The 18,686-nt window shown below is 33.6% G+C and overlaps 2 protein-coding genes across 2 annotated transcripts in view; both read left to right on the forward strand.

Annotated features, from left to right (window-relative positions):
* Positions 1 to 14,511, forward strand: part of LOC114931315 (uncharacterized) — a 45,465-nt gene extending 30,954 nt beyond the window's left edge. The window contains exon 9 of the mRNA XM_085488204.1: positions 13,164 to 14,511. Within this exon, the coding sequence (XP_085344330.1) occupies positions 13,164 to 13,202 (39 nt within the window). The 3' untranslated portion in view covers positions 13,203 to 14,511. The remainder of the gene's footprint in view (positions 1 to 13,163) is intronic.
* On the forward strand, positions 3,835 to 5,006 carry LOC114931320 (uncharacterized). The gene has a single exon (XM_029303303.2). The coding sequence runs from the start codon at positions 4,033 to 4,035 to the stop codon at positions 4,666 to 4,668; it is 636 nt and encodes a 211-aa protein (XP_029159136.1). The 5' UTR covers positions 3,835 to 4,032; the 3' UTR covers positions 4,669 to 5,006.
* Positions 14,512 to 18,686: the final 4,175 nt, after the last annotated feature.

Here is an 18,686-nt window from a genome sequence, read left to right on the forward strand (position 1 = left end):
ATCAAATCTCAGTTATTTCCTGCGATCGTCTCCACAATTGACGACCCCGACTCGGACGCATCCGCAAAATAGCATTTTTCTCCAGGAAATTGGACAACACCCAGAAGAATTATAGTACCCTCGTGAATTACTTGGCATTTACTTAGCCATTAAACATTTTTGGTATTTACTTAAAGCACGTCAATTACTTATACGTATACCGATCATAAACCTTTCATATGTTTAGACAGAAGTTGAATAAAGCTTCTTCTAGATAAATTCGCCAACTTGATTTTATTGCTCAATTTTCATTGACATTGAATTTATTTCAGGAGGGGGAATGTAGTTGCTGATGCTTTTTTAAGAATTGAGTCTATCTCTATGCCAGTTAATATTTCACTAAATGATCTGACTAATTTTTAAAAAGAAGATGAAGAATTAAAATCATTGTTTGCAAATTCTTCTCTTAAGTTACAAAACCAGACACTTACAGATTCGATTATCCCGATTTACTGTGATTGTTTTACAGTTAATGTCCGTCCTTATGTGCTTCAACTTCTGCAAAGGAAAATTTTTAATGTTGTCCACGGTTTAACACATCCTAGTGGCCGGGCAACCTGTAAATTAATTCAACAGAAATTTATATGGCCTACCATTAAAAAGGACATTAAAGAATGATCTCGGACTTGTTTATCTTGCCAGCGAGCCAAAATTAGTAAATATAAAGAATATTCCTCAAAGAATTGCAATACCTGATCAACGTTTTCAACATGTGCATTTTGATTTTATTGGTACTCTTCCTAAATGTCAAAATTATCGATACTGTCTGACTATGGTCGACAAGTTTTTGAGTTGGCCTGAGGCAATTCCTTTAATTAAAATTTCTGCTGACACTGTCGCAACCTTCTATACTCATTGGATAGCAAGATATGGTTTTCCACATATCATCACTACGGATCAAGGATCTCAATTTGAAGCAGCGATCTTCAAAGCTCTCATCGACCTTGTAGGTTGCGAGTGAACAAAAACTTTTGCTTATCATTCAGCTGCAAATAAAATTTTAGAACGATGGCATCGCACACTCAAAAGTGCTATTATGTATCATGCAAATGAAAACTGGATAGAAGTTCTTCCCACTGTGTTGTTAGGTCTATGCACCTGCTTCAAAGAGGATTTGCATGGTTCCCCTGCTGAAATGCTTTATGGTTCCACACTTGGAATTCCTGGAGAGTTCTTTATTGAAGATCTTACACAAGATTCAGAAATTTTTCTGAAAAAACACAGAATTTTTATGAGAAACATTAAGTCGCAGTCAACTGCACATTATCACAAAAAATCACCTTTTTTTCATAAAAATGTATACGATTGTTCACACGTCTGGATTCGTAATGATTCTGTTTGGAAATCTCTTCAATATCTTTATTCGGGTTCATTTCCTGTTGTTAACAGAATTAATGATTATCTTTTTTGCTATCAATATTTCAGGTAAAGTTGTAAATATTTCAACGGAACGTCTTAAGCCAGCATTCTTACTTAGAAAAGATATCACTGATTCTACTGATTTTTCTACTGTGTCACCGCCTTCTTCGTCTGCATCTATTATACTTGCAACAACTGTATCTGCAAATGCAGCAACTACTGCACCTGCAACTATACTGTGCCTGCAACTACTGTGTCTGCGACTTCTGTGCCTGCAACCACTGTACCTTATAACGATACGCCCCGCGCCGCAAGGCCGTGACAAATATATACGTAGATAGATTGATAATTCCGATCAACGGGTATAACTATATGTTTCGCGAAGCGTAAAGTACCGTTATAATTGCCGTTCCCCCACGCGCTGCGTTAATTGGAAAATTAAGACGAAAGCTTCCGGAGTCGAACGGAAAGCGATGACGGAGCCGAATAAAAAGCTCACGGCGAATCGAAAAAGGGCATTCTGCTCCGTACCGTCTTACGACAGCTACCGCTCCGGAAAACGCTACTGAGAAGGCTAAGATCGAAGAGATCGGGGGTGCTCCGTCTCGTGTGGGTGCGTTCTCACTAACGAAGCCGCTCCGAGCGTCTCCTAGAATAAATCTGTTCCTCCGACTATCCTCCTACACAGTTGGCTGTATTTTTCAGAGGTTGGGATTTCTCCGCCTCTGTTGGAAATTTCCGCGGCCGATTTCCTCAATCCAACTTCCTCGGGAAAAATAAACGGAATCCCCGCGACACGATACCGGAAAACAAATACTCGTTTTGCGAGACCGCACCGCTCTCTCTCGCTCCCGTGCGCGCGAGAGAGAGAATCGCGCGCGGCAATAATAACACGGAGATCGCACCGCGCCCCGTACCGCGTCGCGCCCGAAAAAGAAAAACAAACGCGGCCGTGAGAATTTAAAGAGCCGGCCTTTTAAATCCTGCATTCCCATCGCCGGACCAAATTAATAGATCGACGTTCCGCGTTAGCAATTAATCTCGTGCAGTTAATACCTTATTTTGCGCATGTGTTTCAGGACACGATAGCTGCACTATTCACCCGTAATCACCGCCGAACCGATTCGCACACCAGCACGCATCGCTATTCATTGGTATACACGTAGCCACACATATTGGGTTATTCGCACTCATACACGCATTTACACGCGCATCCGCATACATTGCTACACCTTTATACGTACATTTATACATGCATCCGCACGCACTTATACTCGCATTCATCCACACGTTCATACGCGTATCTGCATCCATTTATATTCGCATTCACACACGCATCCGCACACACCGATACCGTCGTATACAAGTTTTATAACTTGCACCCGCACACATGTATACTCACATGCATATACGCATTCAATCTTAAACACATTTGCGCTACACAAACCCACACACACACATACACATCATACACATGTATACTTGTATATAGAACACAATAAACATTTGTTAAATTTGCACCCTCTACAAAGGCGTACGTTTCTTGGAGGTAACCCCTTTCCCGAACCTTGTGATCCCATTCGAGCGATCCGGCCGCGCCGGGAAAGAGGTCCGTTATAACCTCTTAGGACCTATTTCCGCGTTAAAAAAAAAGATACATTTTGCAACGTTGTAAGACGTTTCTTAAGCGGGAGTAGCAACTCATTGATAATGAAAATTTTTTACTTACCATCTTGAAGATTTACACTTATCATTTTATTATACATTTGCACTTATTTAATTGATTTGTTAATCAATATTTATTGTTAATAACACTTTTTGTAAACTCTTATTTAATTGATTTGTTAATCAGTATTTATTGTTAATAACATTTTTTGTAAACATAATTCATTTATTCATTCGATTTCAATACATAAAGACACATTAAATCGTTCTTTAAATAAATTGTATTTAGTTCGATCAAATCTCAATTATTTCTCGCGATCGTCTCCACAACTTTCCTGCAGATAAAAAACTTTCCGCATATATAAGAACCACAACCCAAAAAGGCTCAGTATCGGAGCTCTCAGCCCTGAAGATGCAAACTGCAACGTTTGCGAAACGTCAGATTAGACTGTTCAATCACGCGGCATCCATCCGGAAGCTTTTTGCATTAATGATTCCAATAGCCGCAAAAGCCTTAAAACTTAACCAATTATTTTTGTTTCTAAAATATCTTTCATAAATAAGTTTCAAAAATTTTATAAATATTTCTTTGCTACTAAAGAAGAAGGTACTTTATAACAAATTTTTACATCAGTACATTTCTCTATTATATATGTAATTTTCTACAACTAAATTACGTAATGTAGTTGTAGAAAATTATAACTTTTTACGTAAATTTATAAAAAACTATAAATATGGTCCAAATCGCGTAGATTTGACGTAAAAGTCACGTTGAAATAATTCAAAAACATGTAATTATATAATAAGAAATCATACTTTGCACATAATTTCGTGTGAAAAATTGTAAAATTATTTTCACCAGGGGTTTGTTGCGTGTTTTTACGGACTAATACAGAATCGTCAAAAATGAATTCCGCAGTATGGATCGAAGCGTTGACTCGTAAAAATTAAGATAAATGGAAGCTACAGATGCAAGCATTGCTAACGAAGAACGATGCATGGGCGCACATCAGCAATGAACTACAAAGGCCGCAGGTAACCAAACAGGAGACTACATCAGCAGCCTTGGAAAATTGGAAAAGAGGCGACAGTAAAACTAACAATAAGTCAAATATCATTTTATCGATTAGTCCTTACGAATTAAAACTAATTAAAGAATATGAAACGTCTCGCAAAGTATGGCTCAGATTAGAAGGTATATATTACTTCAAAGGTCCTACGCAAAAAGCGACGCTATTGAAACAACTTACGCTACTACGCATGGAAGACGGTGCGAACGTCAGAGAACACGTTAATAAGTCTTTTGACACCGTCGATAAACTGAAAGAGATGGAAATAAAAATTAACAAAGATTTACTGTCGATAATGCTGCTTTATAATATGCCATCTAATTTCGAAAATTTTAGATGCGCCATTGAATCTAGAGATGAGTTGTCTACTCCTGAAATTCTAAGAATGAAAATTCTGGAGGAATTCGAAGCTCGAAGGAACGAATCTGGAAGTGCACTGCAAAATGCTATGTTCAGCACAAAGAATTTTCGAAAGAAGCGTCCACCGACGAAGTCTAAGGATGTACGTAAAAAGTCGAACAAAGAGAATAATTAAAGTTTCGGTGCCACAAATATCACAAAGTGGGTCATAAGGCCGCTGAATAAAAGCCGCGATAAGAAGAAGAAGGATATTGACAAGAAGGCCAAGGATGTAAGTTTCTCTGTCGACTGCGCATTCAAAACTGAATTCGTCATGATTAAGTTTATACCTATTATTGTCAACATACCTCACATTTAATGACATCGTTTACAAGCAAGTTTATGGCACGCCCATAGGTTCCCTGTTATTGCCAATAATTGTTAATATTGTTATGCAAGATCTAAAAAAACCGATAATTAATACATTAGATGTCGATATCGCAATTTATCATAGATATGTAGATGACATTATTATGGTGGCGCCAAAAAATAAAGTAGATAGTATTTTAAACCAATTTAATAGTTACCATCAACGACTACAATTTACGGTTAAATATGAAATTGAGAGAAACATAAATTTTTAGATCTAAATATTAAGATCATTGATAACGTCATACACATAGACTAATTTCAAAAAAAGATTTGTTCAGATAGAGTACTATCTTTCTTATCAAATCACTTCATGTGCCATAAGATAGGGGTAATTTATAATCTCGTCGATAGAGCAATATAATTATCTCATCCCATATATCACAAGAAAAATTTGGAACACTGTATTGACATATTATTGGATAACAGTTACCCCATTGATTTAATTTTTAAAGAAATCAATAGGAGAATAAAAATGTTGAACAATTTTTATCTTAACAATAAAAGAATAAAAGATATTACAGAGAAAAAGAGCAAAAAGTTTTTTGTTATCCCCTATATTAATAATATTTCTGAAATAATAGCATCGACAATTAAAAAATCAGATTTTAAAGTGGATTACCGTTGTCTTAAAAATCTTAATAAATTTATTAAAATTTACAAGGACAAAACCGTTTATAACAATAACAACACTAACAACAACACTAACAACAACACCAACACTAACACTAACAACAACAACAACAACAACAACAACAACGATAACAAAACAACGATAACGACAACGACGACGACGACAACAACAACAACAACAACAATAATAATATTAATGTCGTCTACAAAATTAATTGTAAATACTGTAAAGTTTCTTATGTGGGGCAAACCAAAAGACAATTACGTACTAGATTAAAGGAGCATACTAGTAACATAAAATTTGATTTTTCCAAGCATTCGGTGATCTCAGAACATATTGTAAATATTAAAAAACATGTTTTTGATTAGAATAACGTTAAAATACTTGATATTAAATTGAACTACCATAAAAGACTTATCTCGGTGATGATACACATAAAGGAACAAAAGCATGGTATAAATAATAATACAGACACCGAATTTCTTGACAACGCTTACTTTGACATTTAAGAAGAAATAGCGAATTTTTAGACTTATTAAAATGTTTATGTTCTGCGGCTTGTCACCTATATATTCAACTTTTTTAACTGACATGACATCAGTCAAGTACTAAGTTCAATAACAATTAGAAGCATTTTTTCACTTATAATTTATTCAGAACAATCGTAAGTAATACGTATTTAATTTTTTAATTCTTACATATACATAATGTGATTTTTATTTTATAATATATATTTTTTAAATACAGTTTATAATAACACAACTATTAAATGACTTGGTAATGATGGGCACGGTCATTGCCAAACTGATAACTTTTGGCCGACTAATGATGTGTTTGGGCGAATTTTTTAGAGCCACTCCGAGTTTTTAATAAAAAATTGGAATAGCTTGATAACTTACTTTAACTCTGTCTTTTGCTTCTAAATGGTTTTTTTGTGTTAAACTTTATTTAATTATTTTATGTATTATTAATGTATTTCGCCTTTTAATTTTGACATAATTATCTAATTTATATAAATTTAACGTATAAGACGGGCAACAAGAGCCAAATCGCGGATGACAATGCGTTATCCTAACGAAACTAAATAATTTTCCGTTAGAATTAAATACCGGTGCACAAGGCACCAAATTTTTTACTTGGACACGGCCAAGATTTTAAAATATGAAATAATCTCATATTTGAGATTTAATTTTAATACCCCTTTTAACCCCCCTACGGAAAATAAATAAATGAATGCAAGAGAAAAATATAGATCCGAAAATCGCTGAATCGGGAATCGAACCCGAGACCTTTCGCTTGCCGGGCGACTGCTCTTCCAGCTGAGCTATTCAGATCCTTTCGATTCTATACTTTTCTCTGTTATATATATTAATGGTGGTAAACAAACGCATTTTTAAGCAAGCGTGTATCTATATAAGAGTTTTAACAAGGCTCTGTAATATAAATATAAATTTAACGTATAAGACGGGCAACAAGAGCCAAATCGCGGATGACAATGCGTTATCCTAACGTAACTAAATAATTTTCCGTTAGAATTAAATACCGGTGCACAAGGCACCAAATTTTTTACTTGGACACGGCCAAGATTTTAAAATATGAAATAATCTCATATTTAAGATTTAATTTCAATAACCCCTTCGGCGCCTTTTACTCATTGTGGGGTTGATTACGCCGGCCTACTCCACGTAATTTCATTCGTCGGCAGAGGGCAAAAGGCCAGAAAGGTATATATCGCTCTGTTTGTTTGTCTTGCTACAAGGGCGATTCACCTCGAATTAGTGGAAGATTACTCCACGCCCGGCTTTCTCGCAGCCTATCAGAGGTTCACTAGCCGAAGAGGTCTGCCGCGTCACATGTATAGCGACAACGGCACAAATTTTCATGGAGCCAACCACGAACTCCATCGACACTTTCAATCCTTATCGAAGGATGCTGAATTGCGAAACGCGCTCGCAGGCGACGGAGTGAACTGGCATTTCATTCCCTCCGCCGCTCCACATTTCGGCGGCCTTTGGGAGGCCGGAGTCAAGAGCCTTAAAACGCATCTGAGGCGCGCTGTTGGTTCCCACACACTTTCGAGGGCTGAACTCGCGACGCTTCTATGTAAAATAGAAGCGTGCCTTAACTCGCGACCAATCGCTCCGCTTAGTGACGACCCGGGTGACTTGTCGGCGCTCACCCCGGGTCACTTTCTGATTGGACGGCCCCTCGTAGCCGTTCCGGAGGAATCGGTACTCGCGATCGACCCGCGTAGGCTCTCGCGATGGCAACTAGTCCGTGCCATGCAGGAAACCGTGTGGCGTGCCTGGTCACAGGATTATTTACATTCGCTTCAACAGCGAAACAAGTGGTGCAAGCAGTCTCCTAACTTCGCAATAGGCGAATTAGTATTAGTTAAAAGTCCCGTGCTCCCTCCGAGCAAATGGGAGCTTGCCCGAGTACAGCAGATCCATCCTGGATCTGATGGACTCGTTCGAGTTGTGACCATACGCACCGCACGGTACACATTGAAACGACCTATTGCGCAATTATGCCGACTGCCAATACGTGATAACTCTAACGCGTCCGCAACGGATAAAGCCGCTAACTTGTAAGAGTTATGTAATCTTCGAGACGACTTTCTCAGCGCGAGTCGTCTTCACCTGTATGTTTTGTAATCATCTTCCTCGACGATTCGTTCCCGCTTCGTTTAACTTTATTTCGCATTCGTTCGCATACGAGGCGGGCGGTATGTTGAAGATTCGTTCTTCGGATCGAATCCTCGAGGACGATCAAATTTTCTAGAATGTTTTTTGTTAAATTCCTTAGTGTTTACGCCAAGGAAACACGTGAAACCAACGTGTACACTCGCCGCTAATTGGCGTGTGTACATCGCCTGATTTTCCGATGGTCCAATCGAGGACCCCGATCGGCTGCCGCCCTACGCGAGCTCCGAAATTCGCGCAGCCCTCGAGTCAGTCCTCGAGAGAGCGAGCGCCGAGAAACATAAGTCTCCGTACGCGACGAACTTGTAAAAGTGAATAAACTAATTTAAACCGTTTCAAAACGCGTACAATCATTTGATCACGTTAACCCGGCATCCTACAACGTTAAATCTTATACATATAAAAATGGTTTTTACATACATATAAAAATACGCATTTTTAAGCGTATTTAATTCTAACGGAAAATTATTTAGTTTCGTTAGGATAACGCATTGTCATCCGCGATTTGGCTCTTGTTGCCCGTCTTATACGTTAAATTTATATTTATATTACAGAGCTTTGTTAAAACTCTTATATTGATACACGCTGGCTTAAAAATGCGTTTGTTTACCAACATTAATATATATAACAGAGAAAAGTATAGAATCGAAAGGATCTGAATAGCTCAGCTGGAAGAGCAGTCGCCCGGCAAGCGAAAGGTCTCGGGTTCGATTCCCGATTCAGCGATTTTCGGATCTATATTTTTCTCTTGCATTCATTTATTTATTTTCCGTAGGGGGGTTAAAGGGGGTATTGAAATTAAATCTCAAATATGAGATTATTTCATATTTTAAAATCTTGGCCGTGTCCAAGTAAAAAATTTGGTGCTTTGTGCACCGGTATTTAATTCTAACGGAAAATTATTTAGTTTCGTTAGGATAACGCATTGTCATCCGCGATTTGGCTCTTGTTGCCCGTCTTATACGTTAAATTTATATTTATATTACAGAGCCTTGTTAAAACTCTTATATCTAATTTATTTTGACTATTGTATTGCGACTCTTTATTAGAATGATTTTCATAATTTTATTTTTTTGCGTATTGAGAAAGACTAAGTATAGTTTGAAACGTTTATTGTAATTAAGAATATTAGAGTTTAATTTGTAATTAGTTTTAAAATTAAAATTTTTTGGATCTTGCATTAGACGGTATTAGCAGGAGATGGCAACATATAGAAACTTTCACAAATATTCCAATAAACGAATTTATTAATATCATAAAATTTGTTTTATTCTTTACTTATTTCACGTTCAACAACACTATTTATAAACAAACTTATGGTTCCCCTATGGGGTTTCCGTTGTCTCCTTTTATTGCTGATGTAGTCAAGCAGGATCTAGAGGCATCAATACAAAATGCGCTGGACTTTGATTTAATTTTTTACTACCATTACGTGGATGATATTGTGTTTTGCACTCATTCTGAGAAAGTCTCACATATCGTTGAGAAATTTAATAATTATCATGAGAGGTTACAATTCACAGTTGAGCACGAGGTTAAAATTCACAGTTGAGCATGAGGCCTGTAACTTAAATTTTTTGGACATCTCTCTCAAAATAATAGACAACACAATTTATACGGATTGGTTTCACAAAAAAACATATTCAGGTAGATTAGTTTCTTCTTATTATAACCATCCTAAATGCCAAAAAATAGGAATAATTTACAATTTAGTTGATAGAGCGATTTTATTATCACATCCACGGTTTCATAAAAAAAATTTAGAATTTGTTATCAACACATTACTGTCTAACGGATACCCCCTAAATGTAATTTTTATAAAAATAAAACGCAGATTAAAAAATTTTACTATCAATAATTTCAATAAAACTAGAACAAATAATACAGCAATCAATAATAATAACACTGAAGATAATAAAAAATACATTGTCATTCCTTACATTGAGACGATGTCAGAATTTATTGCATCCGCGATAAAAAATCCTGATGTAAAAGTGGGATACCATTGCATTAAGAAACTCGTTTCATAAAAGTACAGAAGGACAAGAATGAGCGACCCTATAATTCTAATGTTATCTATAAAATAAACTGTAACAATTGCGATGCGACTTACATAGATAAGACAAAGAGACAATTGCGCATCAGAATTAAAGAACATATGAATAATGTTAAATTGGACTCTACGAGACATTCAGTAATTTCTGAACATATTTTAAACGAAGGACATTAATTTGATTGAGAAAATGCAAAATGTCTTGGATAATGAGAGAAATTACCAAAAAAGGCTTATATCTAAAATGCTACATATTAAAGAACACAAAAACAGCATTAATTTAAACAAGAACATTGAGTTACTCGATAGCAGTTATTTTGACATTCTCGATAAATTATCTTAGTCTTGACAAATAAATATAACAGCATAGATATTATTTTACACCAACGTTTACTTCTCATTTTAACTTTGACTTTCAATCGTATAACAACAATTATATAGAATGTTTGTGATTTCTATGATATTCTAACTAATTTACCGATTAACTGTTTAAACATATTGACACAGAAGTAAGTAATTTTATTACATTATGAATAAAATCTTTTATAAATATTCTCAGTATTAATAATTTATGTATATGTGCAGTACAGATTACTAGGAAAATTGTTGACTTTTGACTGTACGGATTTCTCAAGATAATGACTCATAAAGAAACTTTAATCATCTTTTCCTTCGCCTATCAACAAAAATCTATGCAAAAGGTTTTTATGAACGACTTGTACAAAATTGTGTTAGAACATTTTCCTGTATTAGCGGTAACTGAATTTCGAATTGACAGCTTTCTCCATTGAAATATTTGCGATATCACACCGTATGCTTTTATACCATATTTTTTATATCATGTTTTAATGTTAGGTTTTTTTTATTAATTTGTTTAAATCTTGTATTGATAAAGATCTTAGTGAGATCGAAACGTTTACACACGAATCATACATGCAAATGATATTAATAATAAAAAAAAAAATTTTTTATTAACACCTAGCTATTTTTCAGTTCGTTTAGTTGGCCTAGTAATTTCCTTTTATTAACAAATATGTAATTTTGCAAACGCGTTTGCTGCTGGACTTAAAAAATATCAGAATAAGCAGCAATTTTTATTCTTTTTCTAATCACTTTTATTTTATTATATCGTTATATCATCACTTCAATTATCTTTTCTCCGATACATGTTTATCTTATCATGCGCTAATAAAAATAGAGGGAATATATTTCCATTTGTCATAATTTCGCAATAGGGGCAATATATGCTTCTATTTACCATTACCTTAAAGTCATGAAAATAATTTTTAAGTAAAATTGCAGATATTGTTATATTTGCAAAGCCATTAGTCGAACAAATGAGGGCAAAATAAGGACATTTTAGCATACATGTTATAGCATTACTGATAATAAATAAGTTTTTTCTTTCGTGTATGAATAATTAAAGAAGGAAGAAGTTAACATTATCCTATAAATAAATGAATTATTATCGTGTATATAAATAAAGTTCAGTCTTCTCAAGACATTAGTAAGAACACTGTTAATAATTCGTGATATTTTTTATATGTTTCAGTATTTCATATTATTCTATCATTTTGTGTAATACGACATATCATCAGTAAGTGCTTGATTCTATTCTAGATATTTTTAACACGTAAATACACATTTTAATTTTTATAAGACAAAATATATACAGAATCTATAAAATACGTGATCAAATTTTAGAAATAGGAAAAAGTATGCTACAGCGTACACTTTAAAATAAATATTAAAATTGCAATAAAACTATTAGAGGAATGACAAAAAAGATTGTTAAAAAGTACCGAATTTGGCCCCCAAATGTGTAAGTAAAAGGAATAGTGTTTTTTGTAGATTTTGATTTCTTTTGAGTTCATTTTGATTTCTGTATATGATAAAACTTTAAAAATAATTGTGGGATTTAGGGAACACCGTCAAAATTGAGCAACAACATAATAAGGTGTTCATAGAAATTCGAATAATATATGAAATTATCACAGAACGTATCCATGCACCTTTTTTAAAGGAGAGCGGAAAAGAAATGCATTTTATAAAGCCGAAACTATCTAATCTAATAATAATTAATAATAATAATAAAAATATTAGTTTACAGAAAATATTTCTTTTATTATTTTAAACAGAAGAAGACGTTTTTATACATTTTTGGATGTTGAAAAAAAGTGCAAGCCAATTTTTATTAGCATTATTTTTTATTTCGATATTTTACTTTTTAGTCATGGTTCTGAGAAATTAAAACTCAAAACATCTACTTATATGAAGCACTATCTCTATATGAGTAATCCTCAAATTTAATTGTACATAACGATTATAGCAAGTAATATATCAAAATAAAAATAACACATTTTATGGGGCATGAACAATACATACACCTGATTAGAATTTCCAGATAACGTTAACTTGTTTTGCAAAAAAATCTAAAATATAGCAAAAGCCATTTATTGCATATTGAATCTCAATTAATGGCTAATCTCTCCATACATCATCCAAAAATAAATATATATTGTTGCTCAATTTTCAAAGTGTTTTTTATATCCCATAAATTTTTTAATAATTTTATCGTATTAAGGAGTTTAAAATTTACAAAAAACACTATTCCTTTTATTTATTATACTTATCAAAAGTAACAATTAAAATCTATTCCTGAGGCTGAAAAGACGTTCAACGTGACTCACGCGGATCGTTCATTATTTCACATCGATTTGTTTTACATGTTAAGCTATAATACCTAACATCAGTAAAGTAAATTTTTTTACTTTATTTAACTTACTAAAATATATTTAAATTAGTTTTGCGACCACATTTTGATGTTATACTTTTGTTTTTTCTTCAAATGTTTATTTCAATTTTTACAGATTTGCCGCTATTTTTTTCTCGATTATTTGAAAACCTAGACGTAATGGAGCAAAACGGTTTACAAATTCGGATTTAGTGACCCAAAATCTATAAGAAGCACCTACTCCGATCCCAGTTTATTTTCAAAAAATTTTCTTTTGTGGTCCTGTGTTATAGATATGTGGATGGCATATTATTAGCAGCCCCGAAACATTTGACTAAGAAAATTGTGGAAGTTTTCAATTCATATCATGATAGGATTCAGTTCACGATGGAAATAGAGGAGAATAAATCCATAAACTTTTTAGATTTAAAGATTATAATTAATGAAAAGAATAAAATTGTCACAAATTGGTTCCATAAAAAAAACAAATTCAGACAGATATTTATCGTATTTTTCTAATCATCCTTTGTGTCATAAAATAGGCACAATTTATAGTTTGACGGATAGAGCCGTATTATTGTCACATCCTCAATATCATATAAAAAACTTGAACTATGTAATAGACACTTTGTTGGAAAATGGATATCCCCTGTCTTTTATCTTTAAGCATGTTGAGGTCAGGATAAAAAAATTAATGTTTACTAAATTATGTCAGAGTAATACTGTTGATAATCAAATTAATAAAAAACCAGATACAAAATTTATAGCAATTCCTTACATTAAAAACTTAACTGAACATATTTGCAAGTCCTTTCGGAATACAGAATTTGCAGCGGGATATAAATGCTTAAATAGGCCTAATAAAATTATTAAAGTTCATAAGAATACCACTCCAAAAGAATATAATATTAATGTTATATATAAGATCTAGTTATGTTATATATAAGACTAGGATAAGAAAACACAGGACGAATATTAAACAACATGAGACAAAACACACGGCAGTGTCTCTACATATCACGGAACCTAATCATAATTTCGACTGGGATAATCCCAAGATTTTAGATCACGAAAAAAATTATTATAAAAGGTTGATCTCGAAGGCTATATCTACATAAAGCAACAACACAATGGTCTAAATGCAACAGAAGATAGCGAATATTTAGATTCTTCTTACTTTCCATTATTAGATTTTATTTTAAATAAACAAATTATACAACATGATTGTTATTGTCCTTTCGTCACTGTTTGCTTATATATATAATACCGGCGCTTTAAGATTGATGTCATTGTCTGTTCATAACTCAATAGTTATTGTCAAGTAAACGTGTTTATTATACATCGATAATTTTGACACGTATACATACAGAATAATTTTTATCATTTGACACACTGTAAAATTTATTTATTCAAACTTGGACAAACGATTGGTGAGTTTAGTTTAATTATGTAGACAATACCCACATAAAGTGTTAAATTCTTAATATTGTTAAAGTTAATTTTTATATTATATTTATAGCGTTTGTATATTGCGGCTGAAGAAGTCTTAAGTAAAAATACAAAGTTCCGCTTCTAATAAATGTTACATCTTATATTTATGTTTTTTTAATTTTATTCTAACATCGTGCTCAAAAAAAGTCTAATAAAAATTAAATTTTATGCTTTTAACTATCGAGCTTGTCAATTAATTTTAATTTACATAATAAAAGTTTGGCGAATTAAAATTATGTATAGCTATAATGGAAATTCGCTTACTTACATTCTGCTCTATTGTCCTCTTGACAATAGCATTAAGTTGAATGACAGCAAATACATTACACATTTCATATGAATATGATCTTCCGAATGTGTACGAATACGCGAATGAATGCAGAACAAAAAGTAATTAATATATGTATTAATATATTTATATAAAATTTATGTATTTTATTTTGATAACTGTCAAATCGTTAACCTTCTCAACAGCTGCTCGATGCTATGAATCTAACGCATAACAACGACAAATCGAGACAGCCAATCAGCATGGCGGAAAAGCGACAACAATGTCAATAACATGCCTTTTTTAAAAAGAGGATTTTCGGAAGTCTACTACTACTCTTAATCGCGGTTTCCCTGACGCACCAGTTTTTTTTAGCATTACTAATAATAGCGCGTTCCATTGGCTAATGCTTGTACTAATAATTCTGTAATAATAGAGTCAATATAAAGAACACGACGAGTATCGATATATCGAGACAGAGGATAAGACTAGATACAGAGAGAGAGAGAGAGAGAGAGAGAGAGAGAGAGAGAGAGAGAAGGAGAGAGAGGGAGAGAGAGAGAGAAAGAGGGAGAAAGAGAAAGAGAGAGGGAGAGAGAAGAGTAAAGAGGCAGAGAGAGACAGGGAAAGAGAGAGTAAGGAGGCAAAGAGAGACAGAGAGAGAGAAGGGTAAAGAGGCAGAAAGAGACAGAGAGAGAGGGAGAGAGAGAGAGAGAGAGAGGGGCAGGTTGTGCGCGCCTAAACGTATTCTGTGTCATGAACATATGTTTATATAATTATATTCTGTTCTGTATTCTGTTTATTACTGCATTGCACGTATTGACTGAACATTGTGGATACGGATCATTAAAGAATGATCTGATAAAAAACAGAATCGTTGGTATCCGAGACAAAAGTTTCGACGAAAAAATTACAACTTCGAATCAATTTAACACTCGACACAGCGATTACGATGGTCAGACAAAGCAAACAAGTTAAACAAAAAATTACAAAAATACCGTCAAATCCGAGTGCAAAAATCGATATTGATCGAGCAATCTCACGGAAAGATGAAAAGAAAGATTTCTTTAAACAAAAGTGTTCCACAACCAGTGGAATAGACAAGTTCAGCGGTGGAAGGTCAACCTCACAACACAGCGGAAGAAAATGCGAAAGATGCAACGGCAATACACATCCATACAATCAATGTCCAGCGGCTAAAGCAACATGTTACAAATGTAACAAGAAAGGTCACTACGCTAAAGTACGCTAAATCTGCAGAAGTACAACAAAAAAAAGGTTTAAAATGTGACCGAAGCATCAGGCATATTTATCGGCACATAACGAACGAGAAAAATACGAATAAGGAGTGGAAAAAATGAAAAGCAAAGTTGATATTGCGGACTGCACAATAAACTTTAAAGTAAATACAGGCGCGGAAATCACATGTATCTCGAGCAATACATACAACATATTTTTTAACGATAAACGCCTACAGCCGTCTAACAAACGAATCTACAACACTTATCAAAAACTAACAAACTTCTTCGGATTTTTTACGGAAAAAATCAGATATCGTAATAAATCAAGAACGGTCGATGTATATGTTTTAGAAGGACTGGGTGAATCTTTTCCTGATGGCAACACTTGTGAAGATATTGGAATAATAAAGCGAGTAGATGTCAATGCAACTTCAATGAAAGAAACAAAATTTTTGTTTAATCCAGCTAAAAAATTTCCAAAACTATTTACAGGATTAGGAAGAGTCAAAATATTATACCAGATACGATTACGTACAGATGCTATACCCTTAGAACATATATACCTGGAAGGGGAATTGCTATTGTTCTCCATGGTAAAAATCTGTGTCCAAGTTGGGTGCGAGAGAGAAAGATAGCTTTTAATCTATGCTCGCAATGCGCAAACGTAGATGACGTCACAATGACGTCACGCTCACCGCGCCGTTTGAAACTGGAAATGTAATTGGTGCTTTCGCTAATTCGCGTTTGCGCATTGCGAACGGAGGTAACAATCTACCCTTCTCTTTTCTTAAAAACGTGGTTCTCTTTCGCACCCAACTTGGACACAGTTTTGCGCTCCTATTCCCCTTCCATATCTATATGTTCTAAGGCTATACCATATGCTCTTACAGTTCCAAGGAGAGTCCGCATCCTGTTACTTAAAAAAATAAAAAAGAATCTAGAAAACATGATACAACTAGGGGTAATCGAATCAGTAGAAGAACCAACAGAATGGTTCCGGTTTATTAGTGCCGAAATCTAATGGAACAATTCGTATGTGCGTCGAATACGTCCGACTTAATAAGTACATACTACGTGAAATACACTCAATGCCGAACACCGAGAACGTCTTGGGTCAGTTAGGGGAACCAACATATTTTTCTAAAATGGATGCAAATTATAAATTCTGCCAATGCGAGTTAGATGAAAAATTGCAGTTGCTTACAATGTTTATTAACCTCTTCAAACGCTTTAAATACAAAAATTTACCGTTTGGCATTAATGCAGCAAAATATTATAGATATTTAATCAGTGTAGAATTAAAATAAACGGTTGGACGAAAAGTCAAACATTGACATCATGCAACGAATTGAAATTGGCAAAAATTATGTTCTTGAAAAAACGACAGTAAGAGACAGTTTTTATCCTCTCCATGATTACGGAAAAAGACGTTTTAATTTGCAGAGATAATTAAATTATTAACGAAAATCGATAGTCGTTGTTGATCTTGACAGCGATGTGACAAACACTGCAAATCTTCTGTGTCTTATTATTAGCATGTACCACCAGATAGGCGGGCGTCTTCCTCCCAGTATTAACAATGCATATATATTTATACGGCCACATGTAATGTTAGTCGCCTCGTTAATTATGTACACTCGCGGAAAAAAGGCTTGTTTAGCGCGCGCTTGTGTTATCTAGTAAAATAAAATTATCTTGTCTCGCAGCGATCACCCGAGAAAAAACAGAATTTTGATCGCCTTGTCATTTAAAAAAAATATTTTCAAATTAAGCACGTTATAAGAAACTTTGTTGACATGTATAGAATATTATAAAAAATTTGAAAGTGCGTAATATATGTAATATAACAAAAAGATTAATAATTATTGAAATATCCTAAATCTGTAATAAGTATATTACTAATTATTAAAAAATATTAAAATATTTATGTATATTTATAAAAAGAGTGCATTTTGTTTTAAATAAATTTTGTCATTCTATGTTAATATATAATATTTTACTAAAAGTATTTTTAACTTTAAGAAAAATAATTACAAAAATAAAGTAAATTACAAGCAATATTACATATGCCAACAATAAAAGCATTAGTCAAAAATCTTGATTATTTTTTTTAACAGTCAAAGTCCGAATTAAGCTACATTTAAGATTGACTAGTCAAAGTCTAAAGATTTTTAGTTTTTAAGAATTTTTTTTAGTTTCTAACTTTAACTAGCCATATTAGTTATTCGTTGGATTGATTAAAAACGTACTAATCAAAAACCAAAACACAAAGGTATTTTGGACTTTGACCAACACGCTTGGTTGTTCCGCAGGATTGACCTAGGATTGTCAATCCTAGGAACGCCCACACATCGGGCTTTGACTATAACATATATATATGTAGTAAGCTGTTCCATATGAAATGTCTGATTTTACAATGTAAACTTATTAAAGCTTCTTGTGAATGGAAATCTTTATATTTGTACATATTTTATATATCATTTTAAAACTCAAAATTTGCTTTTTGGTATCTGCCTTTATTTCTTCAATTTAATTAATTTTGAATGTATTTTTTTCAACATTCCTTTCATCAATATAAAGATGATTTTTGCATACTTGTATTAATAATACTTTTAATAAAAAATTTAAAGAAACAATATTTTTTATACTTATAACTTTA

This window comes from Nylanderia fulva, unplaced genomic scaffold, assembly GCF_048542155.1.
Source record: "Nylanderia fulva isolate GAGA-0341 unplaced genomic scaffold, ASM4854215v1 Scaffold65, whole genome shotgun sequence".
Lineage (NCBI taxonomy): Eukaryota > Metazoa > Arthropoda > Insecta > Hymenoptera > Formicidae > Nylanderia > Nylanderia fulva.